The 16,769-nt window shown below is 42.1% G+C and overlaps 1 protein-coding gene across 1 annotated transcript; it reads right to left on the bottom strand.

Annotated features, from left to right (window-relative positions):
• Nucleotides 1-410: 410 nt before the first annotated feature.
• On the bottom strand, nt 411-15,600 carry hdlbpa (high density lipoprotein binding protein a). Its single transcript, XM_088425591.1, has 28 exons — nt 15,508-15,600; nt 13,113-13,184; nt 11,055-11,170; nt 10,793-10,974; nt 10,142-10,357; nt 9,829-10,035; nt 9,455-9,670; nt 9,168-9,374; nt 8,701-8,808; nt 8,522-8,626; nt 8,369-8,447; nt 8,147-8,286; nt 7,974-8,078; nt 7,405-7,518; nt 7,246-7,332; nt 6,804-6,935; nt 5,943-6,161; nt 5,634-5,855; nt 4,771-4,989; nt 4,565-4,703; nt 4,165-4,304; nt 3,985-4,089; nt 3,213-3,347; nt 2,998-3,141; nt 2,727-2,906; nt 2,089-2,205; nt 1,871-2,011; nt 411-1,300 (listed from the first exon to the last, which is right to left on the bottom strand). The coding sequence occupies exons 3-28, from the start codon at nt 11,128-11,130 to the stop codon at nt 1,208-1,210; spliced, it is 3,828 nt and encodes a 1,275-aa protein (XP_088281717.1). The 5' UTR covers nt 11,131-11,170; nt 13,113-13,184; nt 15,508-15,600; the 3' UTR covers nt 411-1,207.
• Between the last annotated feature and the right edge of the window lie 1,169 nt (nt 15,601-16,769).

Here is a 16,769-nt window from a genome sequence, read left to right on the forward strand (position 1 = left end):
TATCGCGCATGCGTAAAAGTGTCGCAAACTTGAAAACAACCTACGGTATGCCCCGAGGGACATAATAAAGTATTGCTTACGAAAACTAATAGCAACTACACAAAGTTTTTTTTTTTTTTTATTACGCCTTTGAAATCATTCACAAAATTTGGAAGAATATGCAATGCGTACTGTTTGCAAAGTGTGGGCATAATTTTTTAAAGATAATTTATGCTTAAAAAAATAATCAAAAATGTACATTCACAATCAAATATTTAAATGTGTTTAGCCTACAAGCACAAGTTAGTGTAAAAACATGTAACTTACACAAAATTAGTCATATTGCAGCATTTTCTGTGGTGTGCTTTCCTTAAAAGTAAAAAAAAAAAAAAAATACATGGGGAAAGAATGTAATGAAAAAGGCAGGCAGGTACACAAAGATTTTCCATTTTTATTGACATTTTTTGGACGATTTCTTTTCCAGTGTCATCCTTAACTGTTCACACTTCTATTGCATAACTTTCCATGGAAGCTAGGAGGCGATGCAAACTCAGGCGGGATGACGCTCGGTCGGCTTAACTTATACTTTCCGAAGGAAAATAAAAAGATATTGACCGACGTCGCCTCTGGCCTGGTTTGCAGCCTCCCAGTCTTTAAGGCTGATGTATTTTGGGGGTAGGTTGGGGGGGGGTGATTGCTGTTAAACAGAAAATCTGCCTAGCAACTGGAAGACAAACAGGACTGGACACTGACCCCCAAACATAGAACGAGATGACAGTTGACATGATGTTTTTACATATATTTTATTTTTTTGTTAGTGTGAGGTTTGATGCGCTAGAGGTGTACTAGTGTTGTTTTCGTTTAAAGGAAGTTGCATCATTTCCAAGCATCTGGCAGTTTTGCGTCAAAGTGAACGATAAGGCGACGGGGGGGTGTCACGAGCAGATGGACGCACAAATGACAAATACTTGAACGTAAGTGTACTAGGGGCACGAATAGAACTGCCCCCCACCCCCTCTCAAAATCTGCCAAGGCAACTCTGGATTAAAAGGGCAGCTCTACCAAACCAATGACAAAACGGCCATCTTGTTTTGTTTTTTTTTGTTTTTTTTAAAGCACTGACGAGCGAGTGAGAACTTTGAAGGGGTCAGCGGTCAGTCCAGGAAAGTAGGGGAAGATTTCGGGCTGCGGACTGGGGAAGATTGTGTCTGGTTGAAGATATTCTCCTTTAAAAGCGTTTGGGTCCCCATGGGGAGGCCTTAGCGGCTGCCACTGGTGCCCCGAAGCTGGGGAAGTCCTCAGAGCTGCTCATGTCAGGAGCCTGTTTTATTAAAAAAAAAATATATATTTCACTCTGTATATGTATGCACGCATTATATTAGACTGACATTAAACACTACATTTTTACAAGTGGTAGTTTGAGATATACTGTAAGTTTCACTTGTTTTTTTGGCCACACTTTTAATGCACTCTTGATTGAAATGACTAGCAGTGCCAAAAATGCATTTACCCCCCACACGCACACATTTAGTACCAAGGAGACACTCTCTTAAGTATGACCCATATTTACTCCAAGTACAACACTTTGTATACAGCTACAGTTGGTTTAAACTTGCACAGGTGTCAAACTGCAGTCCTCGAGGGTTGGTATCCTGCATATCTTCAAACACACCTGAATCAAATTATCAAGATCATTTCAAATCTCCTGCAGAGCTAGAAAATAACCTAATGACTTGAGTCAGCTGTTTTTGGGGAAAACAAAACCGGAAAAAAATGCAGGATACCGCCCCTCCAAGACTGGAATTCCACACCTTTGGTTTTAAGTCCTTTGTAAAGTTGAGTTAAACAGGACGTTCTTAATTCAAGCTAACGGAGGACGTAAAGGGCTGACCTTCTCGTTGCCGGTGGTCCAGGGAGCCTCCCTCACCACGAAGCCCTTGGAGGGGCCGCGCTGCTCGTCTGTGGCCGCATGGCTGCCCCCAGAGGGCCTCATGTAGGCCATTTTTGCCTCATTCTCCACCACATCTGCCAGCTGAAAGCAAAAACTGCATTATTACATGATCTACTACCACAGCGGGAAAGAGGGTAAGGAAAGCGGGGTGGCCTTACATATTCTTCTTCAAGGTTAAGGAGGTGGTCGATGGCCTCGTCCACTAGCTCGGGACGACCCGTCACAGTCACCAGGTTGGGGTCGGCGGCTCCGCTTTGAGGAAACCTGAGATCAACCTGGAAAGATACGCGTGTCATTCGTTCCGCGATTATGAAATTACGAAAATGAACGGAATAGACTCCGGAAACACTGCCATCCAACGGTCACAGTAATCACTGCAGTGCTCACTCGGCTCATATTAGGTAAGCATTAGTCAGCTACCCTCCATAAAAAAAACAAAAAAACATGGAGTATTTTATTATATACTGTTGTTCTTAATATAGTTTAGATTCACAGAGAAGCTGTCTACTTATCAGCCTTGGCCAGACATAAATGTAATACTGAAATTATTTGGCATTATGGACTATAAAGACAGATTGAGTGAATCGTTTAGAGGATTGCATCTGGCCACCAGATGTCACTAGTGTGCCTATAATGAGAATTCGTGCTTCACCCCCCCCCAATATCAATATGGTAAAGACCTCAAACGTTTCACAAAACTTGAACCCCTCTCTTAACCCCCCCCCCCCCCCCCCCAATATTGAAATTTATCAAATAAAGAATAGCTAACTCGAAGCCACCACCCATATACACACACCTTGAACTCATCCATGATGCGGCGGATGCCCTTGCCACGGGCGCCGATGATGCGCGCGTGGACCCTGCTGTCCAGAGTGATGTCCTCGGAGATCATCTCCTCCAACTCCTCCACGATGGCCTGGATGGCCTCGCCTGCAGCTATGGCTTTGTGCTCATACCCTGTAATTGTAATCTGGTCCTGTTGCCAGAAGACAGAGAAAATAAGTCAATACGTCATCACATCGCCTGTCTGGTCATCGTAGGGATGGGACAGTTTGTAGATAAATTACCTGGTTTTCATCATTCTTTTCTGGGAATTGGATGTTCACATCGTGCTCGGTCCGGATGTTGGTAATGATTGCACCCTTGCGACCGATGATCTTGGGGTGATATTTGGGGTCCACAGTGATGGTCAGTTTGAAGCTCCTGAGAGCCTGCGCGCGCAAACGAAGAGTTAAGCGGTTTCCGGGGCGTGGGCTGATTTCCCGAGCGCCGCCACACTGACCCGATCCTCCTGCTCGACCTGCAACTCCTTGACGCGCTCCAATAGTCCTTCTTTGGCACGCTCCAAGTGATTGGCCAAGCCGGTGATGGCGATTTTATCGGACTGCTGCTCAGGAGCAGGCACTTGAATGTTTACCTGGCAAGGGAAAGAAAAAGTTTCAACCACCTCACTTGCAGAGACTAAAATCAGTTTTGTGCGTCTACGTTACAGGATCATTCTAGTTCGGAATGCACATTCTTTTAAATCAGATCTTTAGCTGAAACTATTTTTTTTTTTTTTTTTAAACACCCACACATACACACTCCATGCTTTAAAAAATAACTACAGCATTTGAACAAGCTTGGAAAATATTTAAATGATTTAGGTTGGCAGTGGTTTAAGTTTTTTTTAAGGCGATAAATATATTTTTAATCCTCAGATTTTCCCATCTCTTTATATTTTGTAACATTTAGCAGATTTCACATGCTAATTTTCACAGATATTTCCCATTTATTTATATTTTTGAAGTTTTATTTGTTAATTCTCCGATTTTATCCATCTATTTTTAGTTTGTAATACTTACCAGATTTTCCTTTTTCCTGTTAATTGCTAATTTTCACATGTTTTTTTCCAATCTATTTTGTAATTTAACAGATTCTAGTTTTTGTATTTATTTTGTTAAAATATACAATCATACAAGAAAAAACATACAAGCTTTCTACAAAAATAATTAAAACATAATACAAATGAATACATAAAAATATACACCAGTGGCATTACAATGACGACGAACCTCAAATTCGTCCATCATCTTGCGAATTCCGCTTCCTTTCTGCCCGATGATGTAACGATGAAGCTCAAAAGGCACTTCCACCTCGATGGTGACGGGAACCAAAGCCTAAACGCCGCAACCAAGTAAATGTATATAGTTAAAAAAAACGAAAAGCACGTTATAATTTTTTTTACTTCCAACCTTCAGTGCTTCCGCAGCAGCCTCGCATCGCTCCTTGCGTCCAGAAATCACAATCACGTCGCATTTCTTCGGCGCGTTGGGATCGACGGGCTCCTTCACTTCACCGTTGGCTTCGCCATTCTCCTGGATGGCCTCCACAGCTGACAAAATAACAAAACGTCATTTTCAAAAACTCAACACAAGTTCTCGCATCATAACTTTATGCAGCGTTAAGTACAATCAATGATCGATGAGCATGTTTATCCTACTTGGAAGTTTATACCCTTCCAGAAGAAGACTCCATCTCCATTTATTGTACACTGAGTAAATTGGGTTCTATTTCTGGTTCAAAGTTAAAGCTAATGTTTAGATGTCTTTTTTTCTTTAAGTGCTTGAGTTCTTAGAAAAACGATTCTCTTACCTTGAGGGTCCTCGCGATCCGGGAACTTAATGTGTACATTGTGATCTCTGGTGATCTGCTGGATTCGGGAGCCTTTGGGGCCCATGATGGAACGATGGAACTTCTGAGCAATGGTGCACTCGATGGTCACTTGAGCATCCTAAAGGAAGGGGGGCTTGAGCATTCAAGCGGTTGCGCGATCAAAGCCGAAACCGCCGTGCACTCACCAAGTCCTCGACAATCTCCTGCATGCGCTTTTTGGCCGCCTCCACACACTCTTTGGCTCCCTTGAGCGTGACTTGGTCACTCATCGTGCCGGTGCGGGGGAAGCTCACCATCACGCCGCCGTACTCGTCGGCCAGGTCCCGCAGGACTTGGCCGCGGCGAGAAACAAAGTAGCGGTGGTGCTTGGGGTCCACGCTCATAGTGTCCTCGATGACATTGTCCTGCGAGTAGAGCATTCCGGGTAATTCTAGCGATTGTTTGTTTTTCTTGTGCGGTATGGCCTTTTGGAAAGAAGCTGGAGAACCAGATGCATGAATTCAAAGTGGTGTGTAAATTAATTGACAAGTAAATTATAGCAATTTGACCCCATCTCAAAATTGGTTTGTTCCACAGACACCCTTCCACTAAATTTGAGCTCACTGCTCATGTTGTTTGATAGAAGTTAGCTGACACTTTTTTCCCAGGACAAGTGGAGTGACTAACCACGATCAAGCTTTGCTTTTATAAATGTGAAAATTAAGTTACGTTAATACCTTTTCTTTTGTATGAAAATAAGTTTTAAAGCATTTGAAATGTTAAAACAATTAAACCATTGCAAAATGGAGCCCCAGGCTGATCCGCATTTATTTGACCTTCTCTGAATGTTTGAAAGCAAACGTTAAACGCAACAAAAAAAATAGGGAAAATAGTGACATCAGTGTAAACTTGTCAAAGACTGTTAATCAGCTACACTCCGTTTGCAACTACACTAGCACAGAGCAACAGTTTAAACTATGAGAGTCGTCCCCCTCGAAAACAAACAAACAAACAAAACTTCCTGACAAATTGAAAAATTGAAAGATTCCGAGAGTTGAAAGCGTCGTACCAAGCCCTTGATGAGTTCCTCCAGCTCCTTCTGGGCATCGCGAACGGCCTCCTCGGTGCCGATGACCGTGATGAGCTCCTGGTCTTTGTCTTCGGCGGTGGGGAAGATGATCCTGGCGCCGGTGCTGTCCCGCACCTTACGGATGTTGCCTCCCCCTTTTCCAATGAGGAACTTGTGGTACTCGGGCTTAGCGCGCAGCTCGGCCGTGTGGCTCTTCGTTTGCTGATGGGGCGGGATCGGGAATTCTCAATTAAAAAAAAAATGCTGTCAATTCTTAGAGTGTTTTTACTCGATAGAAGTTGGAAGTACCTTTTCTTCAGCCAGAGCCAGAAGTTGTTGCTTGGCCTTCTCCACCTCCTCCACGGGGCCCCGGATGGTGACCTTGTCAATGCCGGAGCCTTCGCTTGGGAAGTGGATGTGCACGCCGCCGCACTCCTCCATGATGGAGCGCACGAAGCGGCCCTTGGAGCCGATCAAGGAGTTGTGCAGCTTGGAGGGAATGGACACCTCCAACTCTGTGATGTTTGCCTAGTGACAAGACATCAAAAGATTAGAGTGCGCGGTGGTGATTTTCATCATTGAGACGGATGGAAATGCCACTGATCCGTTCCAGCATCCAAAAATCCATTCTAAGATTCTCCGTTTGCTCATCATCAGACACTGGAATTTCCAGTAAATAAATTCTAATGCAGCTGGGGTCTTAAAGCATCATTTGGAGGTGAAGTACCGTATTTTCCGCACTATAAGGCGCACCCTCAATTAATGACATTTTTCATATACAAGGCACACCGGATTATAAGGCGCACCCTCAATTAATGGCATATCTTAAAACTTTGTCAATCACAATATAGTAATACTCAAAGTATCAATAATAACTCTAAACTCTCAATAGCATCATAACTCAGTCGATATGAGAAACCTTGTTCGACTGTAAACACACAAAAGAAACAGGTAAAGCTTACTTTTTCACTTCATTCCCCATCTCAATATTGACCCATATAAGGCGCACTTGATTATAAGGCGCACCATCAGCTTTTTTTAGAAAATTAAGGCTTTTAGGTGCACCTTGTTAGTGTGGAAAATAGGGTAAATGTGAAAACGCATTCCCACACAAAGCGCATTGCTGTACTGTTCCAATATTTCACATCGTACTTTTATTCCACGTCTTACCAGCTCCTTCTGAATGGCCAAAATGCGCAGTCTTGCAGCCTCACAGTTTGCCTTTTTGCCCGTGATGATGATCATCTCAGAGTTGCTGTTCTCGGCAGGCAGGTCGATTTTAGTGTTGGTTTCCTCGCGAATCTAACAAGAAAGTCAAGATGCGTGTTTATTTTCCTTATCAACATTCTTGAATCTGAGTAGCGGTTATTTGATGGAAAATTTACAAAGAGACCACAAGGGGAAAAAGACTTTTTGTATTTATTTCTGTAAATGTTTTTTTCCAGCATTGTATTTTTCTCCAGCTTTTGATCTAATTGATATATTTCTGTTTTTAAAACTTGTACACGTTCACCCTAACATGTATATTGTCTTCCTATTTATATATTTTTCATCAACTGCACTCCAATGAGACCCAGGACCTCTCATCACAACAGCTTTCTAAAAATACTACCTTTTTGATGTTCGATCCACCTTTCCCGATAATGTTTCTGTGGAACTGCTTGAAGATTGGTACAGAGACAGAGAAGCTGTTCTCCAGCTGGGGAGAAAACACTCAATGTTAGCGTTTGCAATGAAAATAAAATATAACCCAGTGTTTTCTGAATATTACCATTTCAGCTACAATCTTCTGCATGAACTTGGAACACTTTTCCACTTCGGTTCGTGGGCCCCTCAGCTGAACAATATCACTTTTTTGCGCGGGGTCGGGGAAGTTGATGATGACCTAAATATACATATGCAAGTTGCTATCATGACAAAACCAAAACACAGCATACAAGTAATTGAAATTCTTACTTTTCTATAGTCAACCCCTTGGCGGGCGTTACATTGAGATCAATTATTTACAGCTGCAGCTATTATGTATTTTTGGTACTCAGCGATCCTACTAAAAAAATCAAATAGAATAGCTATCGGATAAAAATTTTAAATACATTTTTTTTTGCTAAGTGGGAAATTGAAAAAATGAACAGACGACCAAAATAAAAGCATACCAAAGTACCCATGTCCATATATGATTTGGTAAATGAAAGTTTACTTTAGAGTTGGTTTTCTGCTAAGTTTTAAGGTCATGTAGCACTAACAATTGCAGCTGCTATTGGCCTGACACCCTTTTTTGAGACAGAGATACTCGAATTATTGGAGGACTTGTTTGAGCCCCGAAATTAGCGTGCAGCTCACCTCTGGGAATTTGTCGCGCACTTCTTTGATCTTCTCCCCCTTTTGACCGATGATGGCTCTGTGAAAACGCTGTTCGATGATCAGATCCTTTGTACGCTCGTTCTCCTGGAAAGGAGGCGGGCACGGTTAAGTTATGGAAAAAATAACGATCAAAAATGTGCAAATGTACTGACCATGCGTGACGCCAGCTCTAACAGCTCCTTCTTGGCCTCCTGCACACCCTGGGGGTCCCCCTCAATGCGGATAAGGGTACTCTTCTCATGATCGGGGGGGATACGGACGGTCACTTTATGTTGCTCCTTGATGCGGTTGACTTTGAAAAAAAATATATATTTATTTATTACTAAAAGGGGTTTACCAGGCAGATTACAGTATGTGCACAGCAGAGTCCTTACTGTTGGCGCCGGCCTTCCCAATCAGATGTCTGTGGAATTTGGGATCCACGCTGATCTCGGTGTAGTCCATGCGACTTATCTGTTGAGGAAAAGTAAATACGCGATGAAAACGGGCGTATTTTGACAGAGCATTGGGCTGAAGTCCCAACTCACAAGGTCCGCAACGATGGCTTCGATCTGACTGTGCATCATCTGCACATCTTTGGTGGGACCTTCCAGGGTGATTTTATCTTCTCCCTCCGTGAACTCAATGTGCACCTGCATGGAGTACAAATGCATTTAGAGGAGAGAAATCTTCGTGGATAATCAATTACCGATTCCATTTGATCCACCTTGGGCATTTGTTGTGTAATTTTGGCCAAGTTCTGCCCCTTCTTGCCAATGATGAATCGATGGAGCCAAGAGGGAGCTGTTACCGAGGAAACAGTGTAGCTGTTTGCCTGCAAAGATTTTTTTTTTTTTTTTTTTTTTTAACAAGACGCAAGTATGATTCATACCAATAAGTCAAAAATAAAATTTCAAGAATATGCTTCCTCATCAAACACAGTGGACATCATACTTTTCAAAAGGTTATCAAAATTGAGCTTCTTCCAAACTTCTCAGCATTCTAAGAGGAGCTCTTCCAAGCATTGAATTCTAACCTCTAAGATAATAAACCAGAAGCTATGCCAACCACAAAAGCCAGCTAGAAGCAGCCAGTCCCCTTACTCTTAAAATAAACGATGATTATACGAACTAAAAAGTAAATATTGAAACCGTTATATGAAAATCAATATTTCACTGTCGAAACTTAAGTCACCTTGGCATAAACTTCAGTGAGGGCCTGACCGAGACGGTCAGGCTCCCCGCGAAGGATGACTGTTTCCGAGCTGCTGTCGGAAGGTGGGATCTCAACCGAGACGCCGGTTCTGTCCAGGATCTCCTGCAGGGTGTTTCCCTTGGGGCCGATCACATACTTGTGCTGAGACTTCTTCACCTCCACCGCGATGGTGGTGGCATTCTTCTTCTGCGGAGAAATAAAGTGTCAAATGAGCCAACCAGACTTCAAAGTTAAAAATGTCCCTTCGTGGTCCTTCGAAGGCGAACCTTGTCTTCGTAAATCTTCTTGATCATAGCCACAGCAAGGGCCACCTGCTCCTTCTCCCCAGTGATCACGATCTCCGTCTTGTTGATGCTGGGAGGCGGCACGTTGATGCGCGCGCCCGTCTCCTGCATCATCTCGCCGACCAGCTTGTTGTACGCGCCCGTGATGAACGGGTGGTACACCTTGTCGATGTTCACCCTCTCCACGGCTCGCTTGTCCTAAAATGAAGACAAAAGGTTTAAGATTGTATATTTTCACCTACACTCATCTACCAACTATGAGCAGAAATCAAAAGCAAAACTTTAAAAAGTAGAGTACAGCAGGAGTTTGTCCGCATTTCAGTAAATTTAAATCAAAGTACCCCTGCACTCCATACCTGCTCGGCTGAGATCAGCAGGATCTCGTGCTTGGCCTTCTCCAAGCCCTCCTTGGTGCCGGAGATCTTGATCTGGTTGCTGGGGTCGTCGGGTCTTGGGATCTGGATTTTGGTGGCGGTCTTCAGCTCCAGCTCCTGTAGCTTCTCCCCATTCTTGCCGATGACAAAGCGGTGGTGCTCCTTGGGGATGGCCACAGTAGATGAGGCCTGAAGGGACAAGACAGAGCTAGTTTAGCCAGTTTCAAAACCATTTAAACCATTAAAATGACCCAACAACTCAATGCATAGAGAGGGAAAAAAAAAATGTCAGCACCTGAGTCTGCAGTCGGGACACAATCTCCTTGCGAGCCTTCATCACGGCGTCCAGCTTTCCCGACACCATGATGGAGAGACCCTGATCTTTGGCCAAGGAGAGTTCCAGGTGGGCTCCGGTCTTGTGCATGATGTCGACACAGACCTTTCCTTGCTCTCCGTCCCCAAACTGGTTGATGTCCTTGTACTTGCGCTCTTCCAGAGGAACATGGAAAACCTGGTTTGGCACACAAAGAAATTGGGTTATGCATGGCAAATTTCAACACCTTTAATAATGTCTAAAACGAGTTGAAATGAAACTATAACAACTTCTTTTCACTGTCCACTTCCAGACTTTTTTTTTTTTTTAAAGAGCCTATGTTCCATGTAAAAAGTAATCTTTAATTGTAACAGGACACTAAAAATTGGATGGCGGCCCAAAAAACAGCCCCAGGGGCAGAGGTTTGGACACCTCTGCTTTAGAGGAACAGAGCCCTACTGCAAACAGTGAAAAATCTATTAGTAGCTTAGATCCACCCAAAAAGGTTCACAATTCCTTACAGAGCCCAAATGATGGTGGCTAAGTATACATTTTCATGAGATATGCCTCTAGCCACAGCCTATTAAATTCCTCCTAATTCCTAAAGAACTTCCCACGGAGATTCCAATCTACCTGGGTGATGACGGAAGACTTCAGAGAACGCATTTTGTTGGCCCAGGCGCTGGAGCTTTCCTGGGTGCCATCGGGCGTGGCCGACTTCTCCGGCAGTGGTGGGAAGGCATCCTTGTAGGTAGGAAGGGCGTCCTCCTCCTCTCCCCCGGCGGCACTGGTTGCTGCCACCGCGGGAGCCGCGGCTAATTTCGCGAAAAAGAGGGAGTTATACATTTGACATCGTTCTCGAATTTCACACAGTCATGCAAAACCAAGTACTCACCACCGGTTTGTTCCGGCAAGAGCCCGATGCGGTGCTCGTTGAAGCTTTCCTGCGTAAGTACGGCGACTGAGCTCATGGTTGAAATCCCACGCTTAACACAGAGTCCGAGTGTGCCACTGAAAGGGAACGATTTTGATTGATTATGCCTGCGGTTTTCAAATAGGGATACGTAAAGGCAAATCCGAGGGTACATGACACTAACGGGGTGACTTACGCTGAGCCAGCAAAGCTCATTTAAAACCACGCCAGGAATAATACATTTCTATTCAAAATAAGAGCAAATCATTTGGAACATACTTCAACCTACCGTAATTACCCAAATATAAGATGCTCCTGTGTACAGGACGCACCCTTAATTTTGGGGTCACATCTGCTATTGTTACATTACCGTGTATAAGATGCGACAACACTGCAGCAATGTAAAAACTATAGCAAAACAGAATAAATCTCATCTTTATAAACTCTCCATAGTTTCTTGAGTTCATATCTATAAGTTATCTATTTGTTGCGGGTTCAGTGTGTTTCAGATTTCCCACATTGTAAACTGTCGGTGAATGCGGCAGTGTTCTCTCTGCACGCAGCTTGCCACTCTTAATCGAATCAGCTGGAGACATCATAATTTACATGATCCTCTCCGTTTCAGTAATATTCCCGTGTGTGAACAAGGATGGACTTAGATGTTGGTTCAGTCTGCTCTCTTCTTTTATTGAAAATAACGCCGTAAGAAACTCAGCTAACACGAGAGAATCTCATCTGTTACGATCACGCTTCTAAAAAAACTAATAAAAAATAGATTGCGCCGTTGGTGGCAAGGCAGAAGTTAAAATTTGAGATCAGCGCAGTTTTTAAGTAGAAGACAAAGATTAGGAGGTAAATTTCGTTTTGTCCTGACTATTATGAGGGAGCGCAACACCAACACGTGAGTCAGGCACCTCATTCAAGCAAAGCATCCCTATCTATGTATGGAACAACAGAACGTGAGTCATAGTAGTAAGTGAAAAGTGTGTCACGGTTGTGAGAAAAGATTGAATGAATGCAGAAACTCATTATGCCAGTTTTAAAGCTTTTTATGCAGGCATTTTAGGGGAAACAAACCCATGTTGTACTGCTATATGCTGTAGAATGCAAAAAAAAAAAAAAAAAAAAAGGTAAATGGACTTTCACTTATATAGCGCTTTTCTACCTTGGGTACTCAAAGCGCTTTACACTAACTTGTCATTTACGATGACGCAGCATCAGTAGCAAGTAGAGGTTCAGCGTCTTGCTCAAGGACACTTCAACATGGTCATGATGGTTGGGGGATGGAACCCGCAGCCTCTCAGCTGGGAGATGACTACCACCGAGCCATGCCGAACCCAAACAATGTCCAAGTCTACGCTTTCTTTTTTTGGTTTTATGCTTCGATTGTCACAAAAGACAATATTCTATCAGTCTTTGAAAGAGCCATCAAAACGTTCCAAGAAAATTATAGGGCGCTCCAATTTGAAAACTGGCAGTGAATGAGTTATAAAAAAAAAAAAAAAAAGAAGATAAAGGCTTTTAAGTTACAGGCTGATCATTAATGATGGATTTTGACCTATCACGAGTGTGTCTGAAAGCAACGTATCTTCCACCAAAGTCGCTGTGTAATGAATACAAGTTTCACTTTTAAAATTTGACTACTGAAGTTTTTCGCACGCGTCGGAAGCATTGTCATGGAATTGTGCACGTGTAGACTTATCAAAAGAGGGTTATTGTGAGTGGACTTTGGGATTTTCTTCCATTATCTAATCTGCTGTTTTCAAATGTCATTGGTGGGTTAGTTGCACCCCATATCAGCGCTTGTTTACATACACGCCACATCTCGAGCTGTTCTGCTTATTTCTATTGTGCAAGATTGCGGCATTGATTATAGGACGAGTACGTTGCGCAAACCGCGACGCAAAATCATTTATTTCAAATCTTCAGTAATATTTTTTTTTCAAATAAAAACCTGCTAGTGTTTTTCGGTAACACAAATTGATGGCAGCATTCAACTTTAAGTGACATCATTTTTCAAAGAAAAATCTAAAGACTCACCAGCTAAATGGTCAGTTACCAGATAATCCGTCCTGTAAAGATGCAAATTCCCGTCAGCCTGCCAGCTTTTGCCTTTGGGCACACAAAGAAACAGAGAGATTAGCATTGTCTGGATTTCCGGATGAGAAAAGTCCTATCTTCATATTTAGAGTATACAGTAAACCCGAGCTCAACCTTTTACGAACACAAAAGTGTTTTACAACATAAACTATGTGTATTTCTGTGCCTTTTGTGTAGATGACGCTACAACCCTCTGCTCCTATCTGGGGGACCGTGTTAGCAGAAGCTAGCAAAAGGATGTGGAAGATTCCAGGAACAGTGTGAATGTAATCTGTTCCGTGAACATGCTTGGAACACAGGGGACTTGTATTTCAAATTATGTTTCTCCACCGAAACAAATTAGAATGCAATTCATTCACTTCAGCCTCCCAAGAAAAAGAAAAGAAAAAGTTGTGGTTTGCATTTTCAGAAGGGGAAAACAACACTTATAAGACTGCACTTTTAGAATACTAAGTAAAACGATAACTAAAGAGAATGTAAAGAACTAAACCGCGTTTGTTACACTTTTCGCTTCACTTCAGTGGTCATTACGCTGTTCCTTCTGATGTATGCACCTTGGCCAACTGGGGCAGGAGACTTAACTCAGCAGAAATATTTGTTGTTCTTCACAGGGAATAAAGATATGTCCAAAGTTTCCAATAAAATAAAAATACATTTTAAAGGCAATAATTGCAATACCATTGTTGCACCTCATTTCTAACTCTAACCCTACGACAACTGGCCTATGCACTAAAATAAATTACAGTAAAATATCAGTTATTTGGGTGCCAGAAAATTACTGTTACATTACGGTAACACATTTTCTATTTTCATGGGGAAAAAAATGTAAATATACAGTGATACTGTCGAATTTACATTTACAAAACGTACTGTGTGTAAAATCAGGATATATATGTATAAACACTCATTTTTTTTAAAGAAATGTAGAAAATGTGTGACTGTAATTTAATGGTACTTTTCTGGCAACTAATTTGCCGGTATTTAACGTAAGAAGTTTTTTTTTTTCTTTTTTTGCAGTGTACTTAATCATTATCCCATTTTGCAAAGCGTTAGCATTTAATTCCCAGACTTTTGTACAGTAGTTATATGGTTGAAAGAAACGTGTGATTCATTTCACAGTAAACTGCAATGGCAAAAAAAAAGCATCTTGTTCTTGAGAAATTGTAAACAATGTGCCAAAGTGCATTAAAAGAAAAATGTGACCAAACCAAAATAACAGGTGAGCCCTGACATTTGCAATGGAAGCCTGGGGGCATTTTGATGTCAATTACAGTCAACAGCAGGGGGCGTGCTGCATAAAATGTCAGGCTCCTTGAACACCTAAAATGGATTACTAATCTGTTTTAATTCTTATTCAATCGACCCAGTATTAATCTGAATATTGTGTTCGGGTTTGTGGGGGTCTTAGAACGTATCTTAAAGTTTATGCACTGACTTTCTAGAATAAGAAAAGAGCGTCGAAAGTTTTCTTTGTCTGCTCAATTTGGCTCAATTAAAATTAATCACTTTGCAATGGCGATACAAACACTTTAAAAAGATAAATGCAAATCCCAGATTAGGATTTAAGTAGCTTGGTGTGTGTGTGTGTGAGCGCGTGTCTCATGACAGGTTCGAAACGACACGTATCAATTTTGAAAAATGCCCACTCCTTCACATGACATTAGGTGTCAGAAAAGAAATCTTCATTGTATACATAACTTGAGATTTGTTGTGCATGTACGATCGATGCGTCTACGTCTTTTCCTTGCAATTCGGCTTCAAATTTTGAAGAAAAGGGCGAGCAGAGTGACACGTAACCTCGCGGGCTAATGCTACCGGCTAACTCCTAGCCTTATTTAAAACTCGTAGCGAGCATTGCGACACAACTTCCCGAGCTAGACAGCGATAACACCATTAAAGTGACAGTAAAGTCAACGATAGATAAAAATGTCTAAATAGTCGTAAAATGTTAAAGTAAGTCAAGGACGCTGTCAGTGATGTTGTGTTGGGTGAAGCGGTTTGGCGACACGGTTGTTAAAAAGTACCAAGTTGGACTAACTTAGCATTAGCTTCGATTAGCTTCCACGAGTCCGATTGCTAGCTGGCTACGTCCACGTAGGCACAGTTGCTAAGCGAGTAGGCGGAGGAAGCGTAATGACACCGAGTCCAGGCCAGAACACACGCCGAGGTCCAAAAAAAAAAGAGAGACGGGGGTTCGGCGACAAAACCCGGCCTGGTAACCAGTCCCATCCCGGCGCCTTCAGCGCGAGTCCCCTGACCCCACGTTTGCAGCCAACACAGCGGTTGCCAACGACGTGTAAAAACGTGACAAATGGTAAAAAACGCAACGACTTACTTCTTTTTTGTGTTCTCGTCTGCCCAGAAGGTGCAGAAGCGGAGATGAAATTCCACTGGCGAGGAGGTGGGAGTGACGCGTGACGCATATATACGAGCGACGCCCACCAATCGTTGGCCTGTGACGTCACGACGGAGTCCGGTTACACGCTCGAGCGCCGTGTGGTCTTTGCCTCGGTTTCGCCGTTCACGTGATTTACATACAGTACCTGGCTATTTAAAAATATTTATATGTTATTAAAAAAGTATATTTCTTATTTAACTGTATTGAACATATCATTAGATTAATTGATAAAGTTATTATTATTAAATTTATAATATATAAATATATTTCAAATATACTCACATACATATATTGTATATACTGTGATAGATAGATAGATAGATAGATAGATAGATAGATAGATAGATAGATAGATAGATAGATAGATAGATAGATAGATAGAAAGATAGATAGATAGATAGATAGATAGATAGATAGAAAGTACATTATTATTTCACACAATGCTGTTTTCCCTTCTTTCTTTTTTTTTAAATAGAGGTTTACATACAGTAGAAGTGAGGGGCGGAGCTACATGGTGGCCAGAGGTGGCCATGGTCACCCCTTGTCACTCTGGCCATCCTTTTGGCCACCCCCACACCAAAGGCACAATTTAGATATGTGTGATTTTTTTTGACATTTTTATATGCATGCAGTACTCTTACAATGTTTGACATCGACCACAAGTTATTTAGAAGTTGCATTTATATGATACATCTAATTTAGCTCATGAAACCCTGACCGCTGCTCACTAGGTAACACTGGCCAATCTACAAAAAATCTTCGGGCTATGCCCCTGAAATAGTTTAATGGCGCTTTTATTCATTTCAATGGGGAAAGACGACTTGAATTTTGAGCACCATGGAATTCAATTCATTCGTATCTTCAGTGACCACTGCAGTGATTATTATTTTTAGTGGACTTTTTCATGAACCATATAGTCCAACATGAAAGAATTCCCTATGTAATGATTAGAGAGCAGGGAACGTGACACTGATTACGCTAACATGGATGACATTATCGCTCTTTCTATTCATCAGTCGAAAGAGTCTGAACAAAAGTCATGAGACGCTGACACCAATCAATCACTCAATCAATCAGAGCCTTTTAGTTATCTTAATTCAAAGACAGTCATGTACTTCCAACTTGAATGGAAACAGTTGGGAGGGCTTATTCTCTGTTCCTAGCTCAGAAAGCATATAAAAACACGTTCGGATGATTTC

The sequence above is a fragment of the Hippichthys cyanospilos genome, chromosome 10 (genome assembly GCF_059441005.1).
Source record: "Hippichthys cyanospilos isolate Australia breed blue-spotted pipefish chromosome 10, RoL_Hcya_1.0, whole genome shotgun sequence".
Taxonomy (NCBI): Eukaryota; Metazoa; Chordata; class Actinopteri; order Syngnathiformes; family Syngnathidae; genus Hippichthys; species Hippichthys cyanospilos.

What these genes read in the sequence shown, in the direction of transcription:
- hdlbpa (XM_088425591.1), bottom strand. Translation starts at nt 11,130, where the DNA reads ATGAGCTCAGTCGCCGTACTTACGCAGGAAAGCTTCAACGAGCACCGC. An exon ending in CTTGCCGGAACAAACCGGTG is followed by an intron (nt 10,975 to 11,054) that starts GTGAGTACTTGG and finishes TCGCGAAATTAG; the next exon opens with CCGCGGCTCCCGCGGTGGCA. An exon ending in TGTCCCGACTGCAGACTCAG is followed by an intron (nt 10,036 to 10,141) that starts GTGCTGACATTT and finishes TTGTCCCTTCAG; the next exon opens with GCCTCATCTACTGTGGCCAT.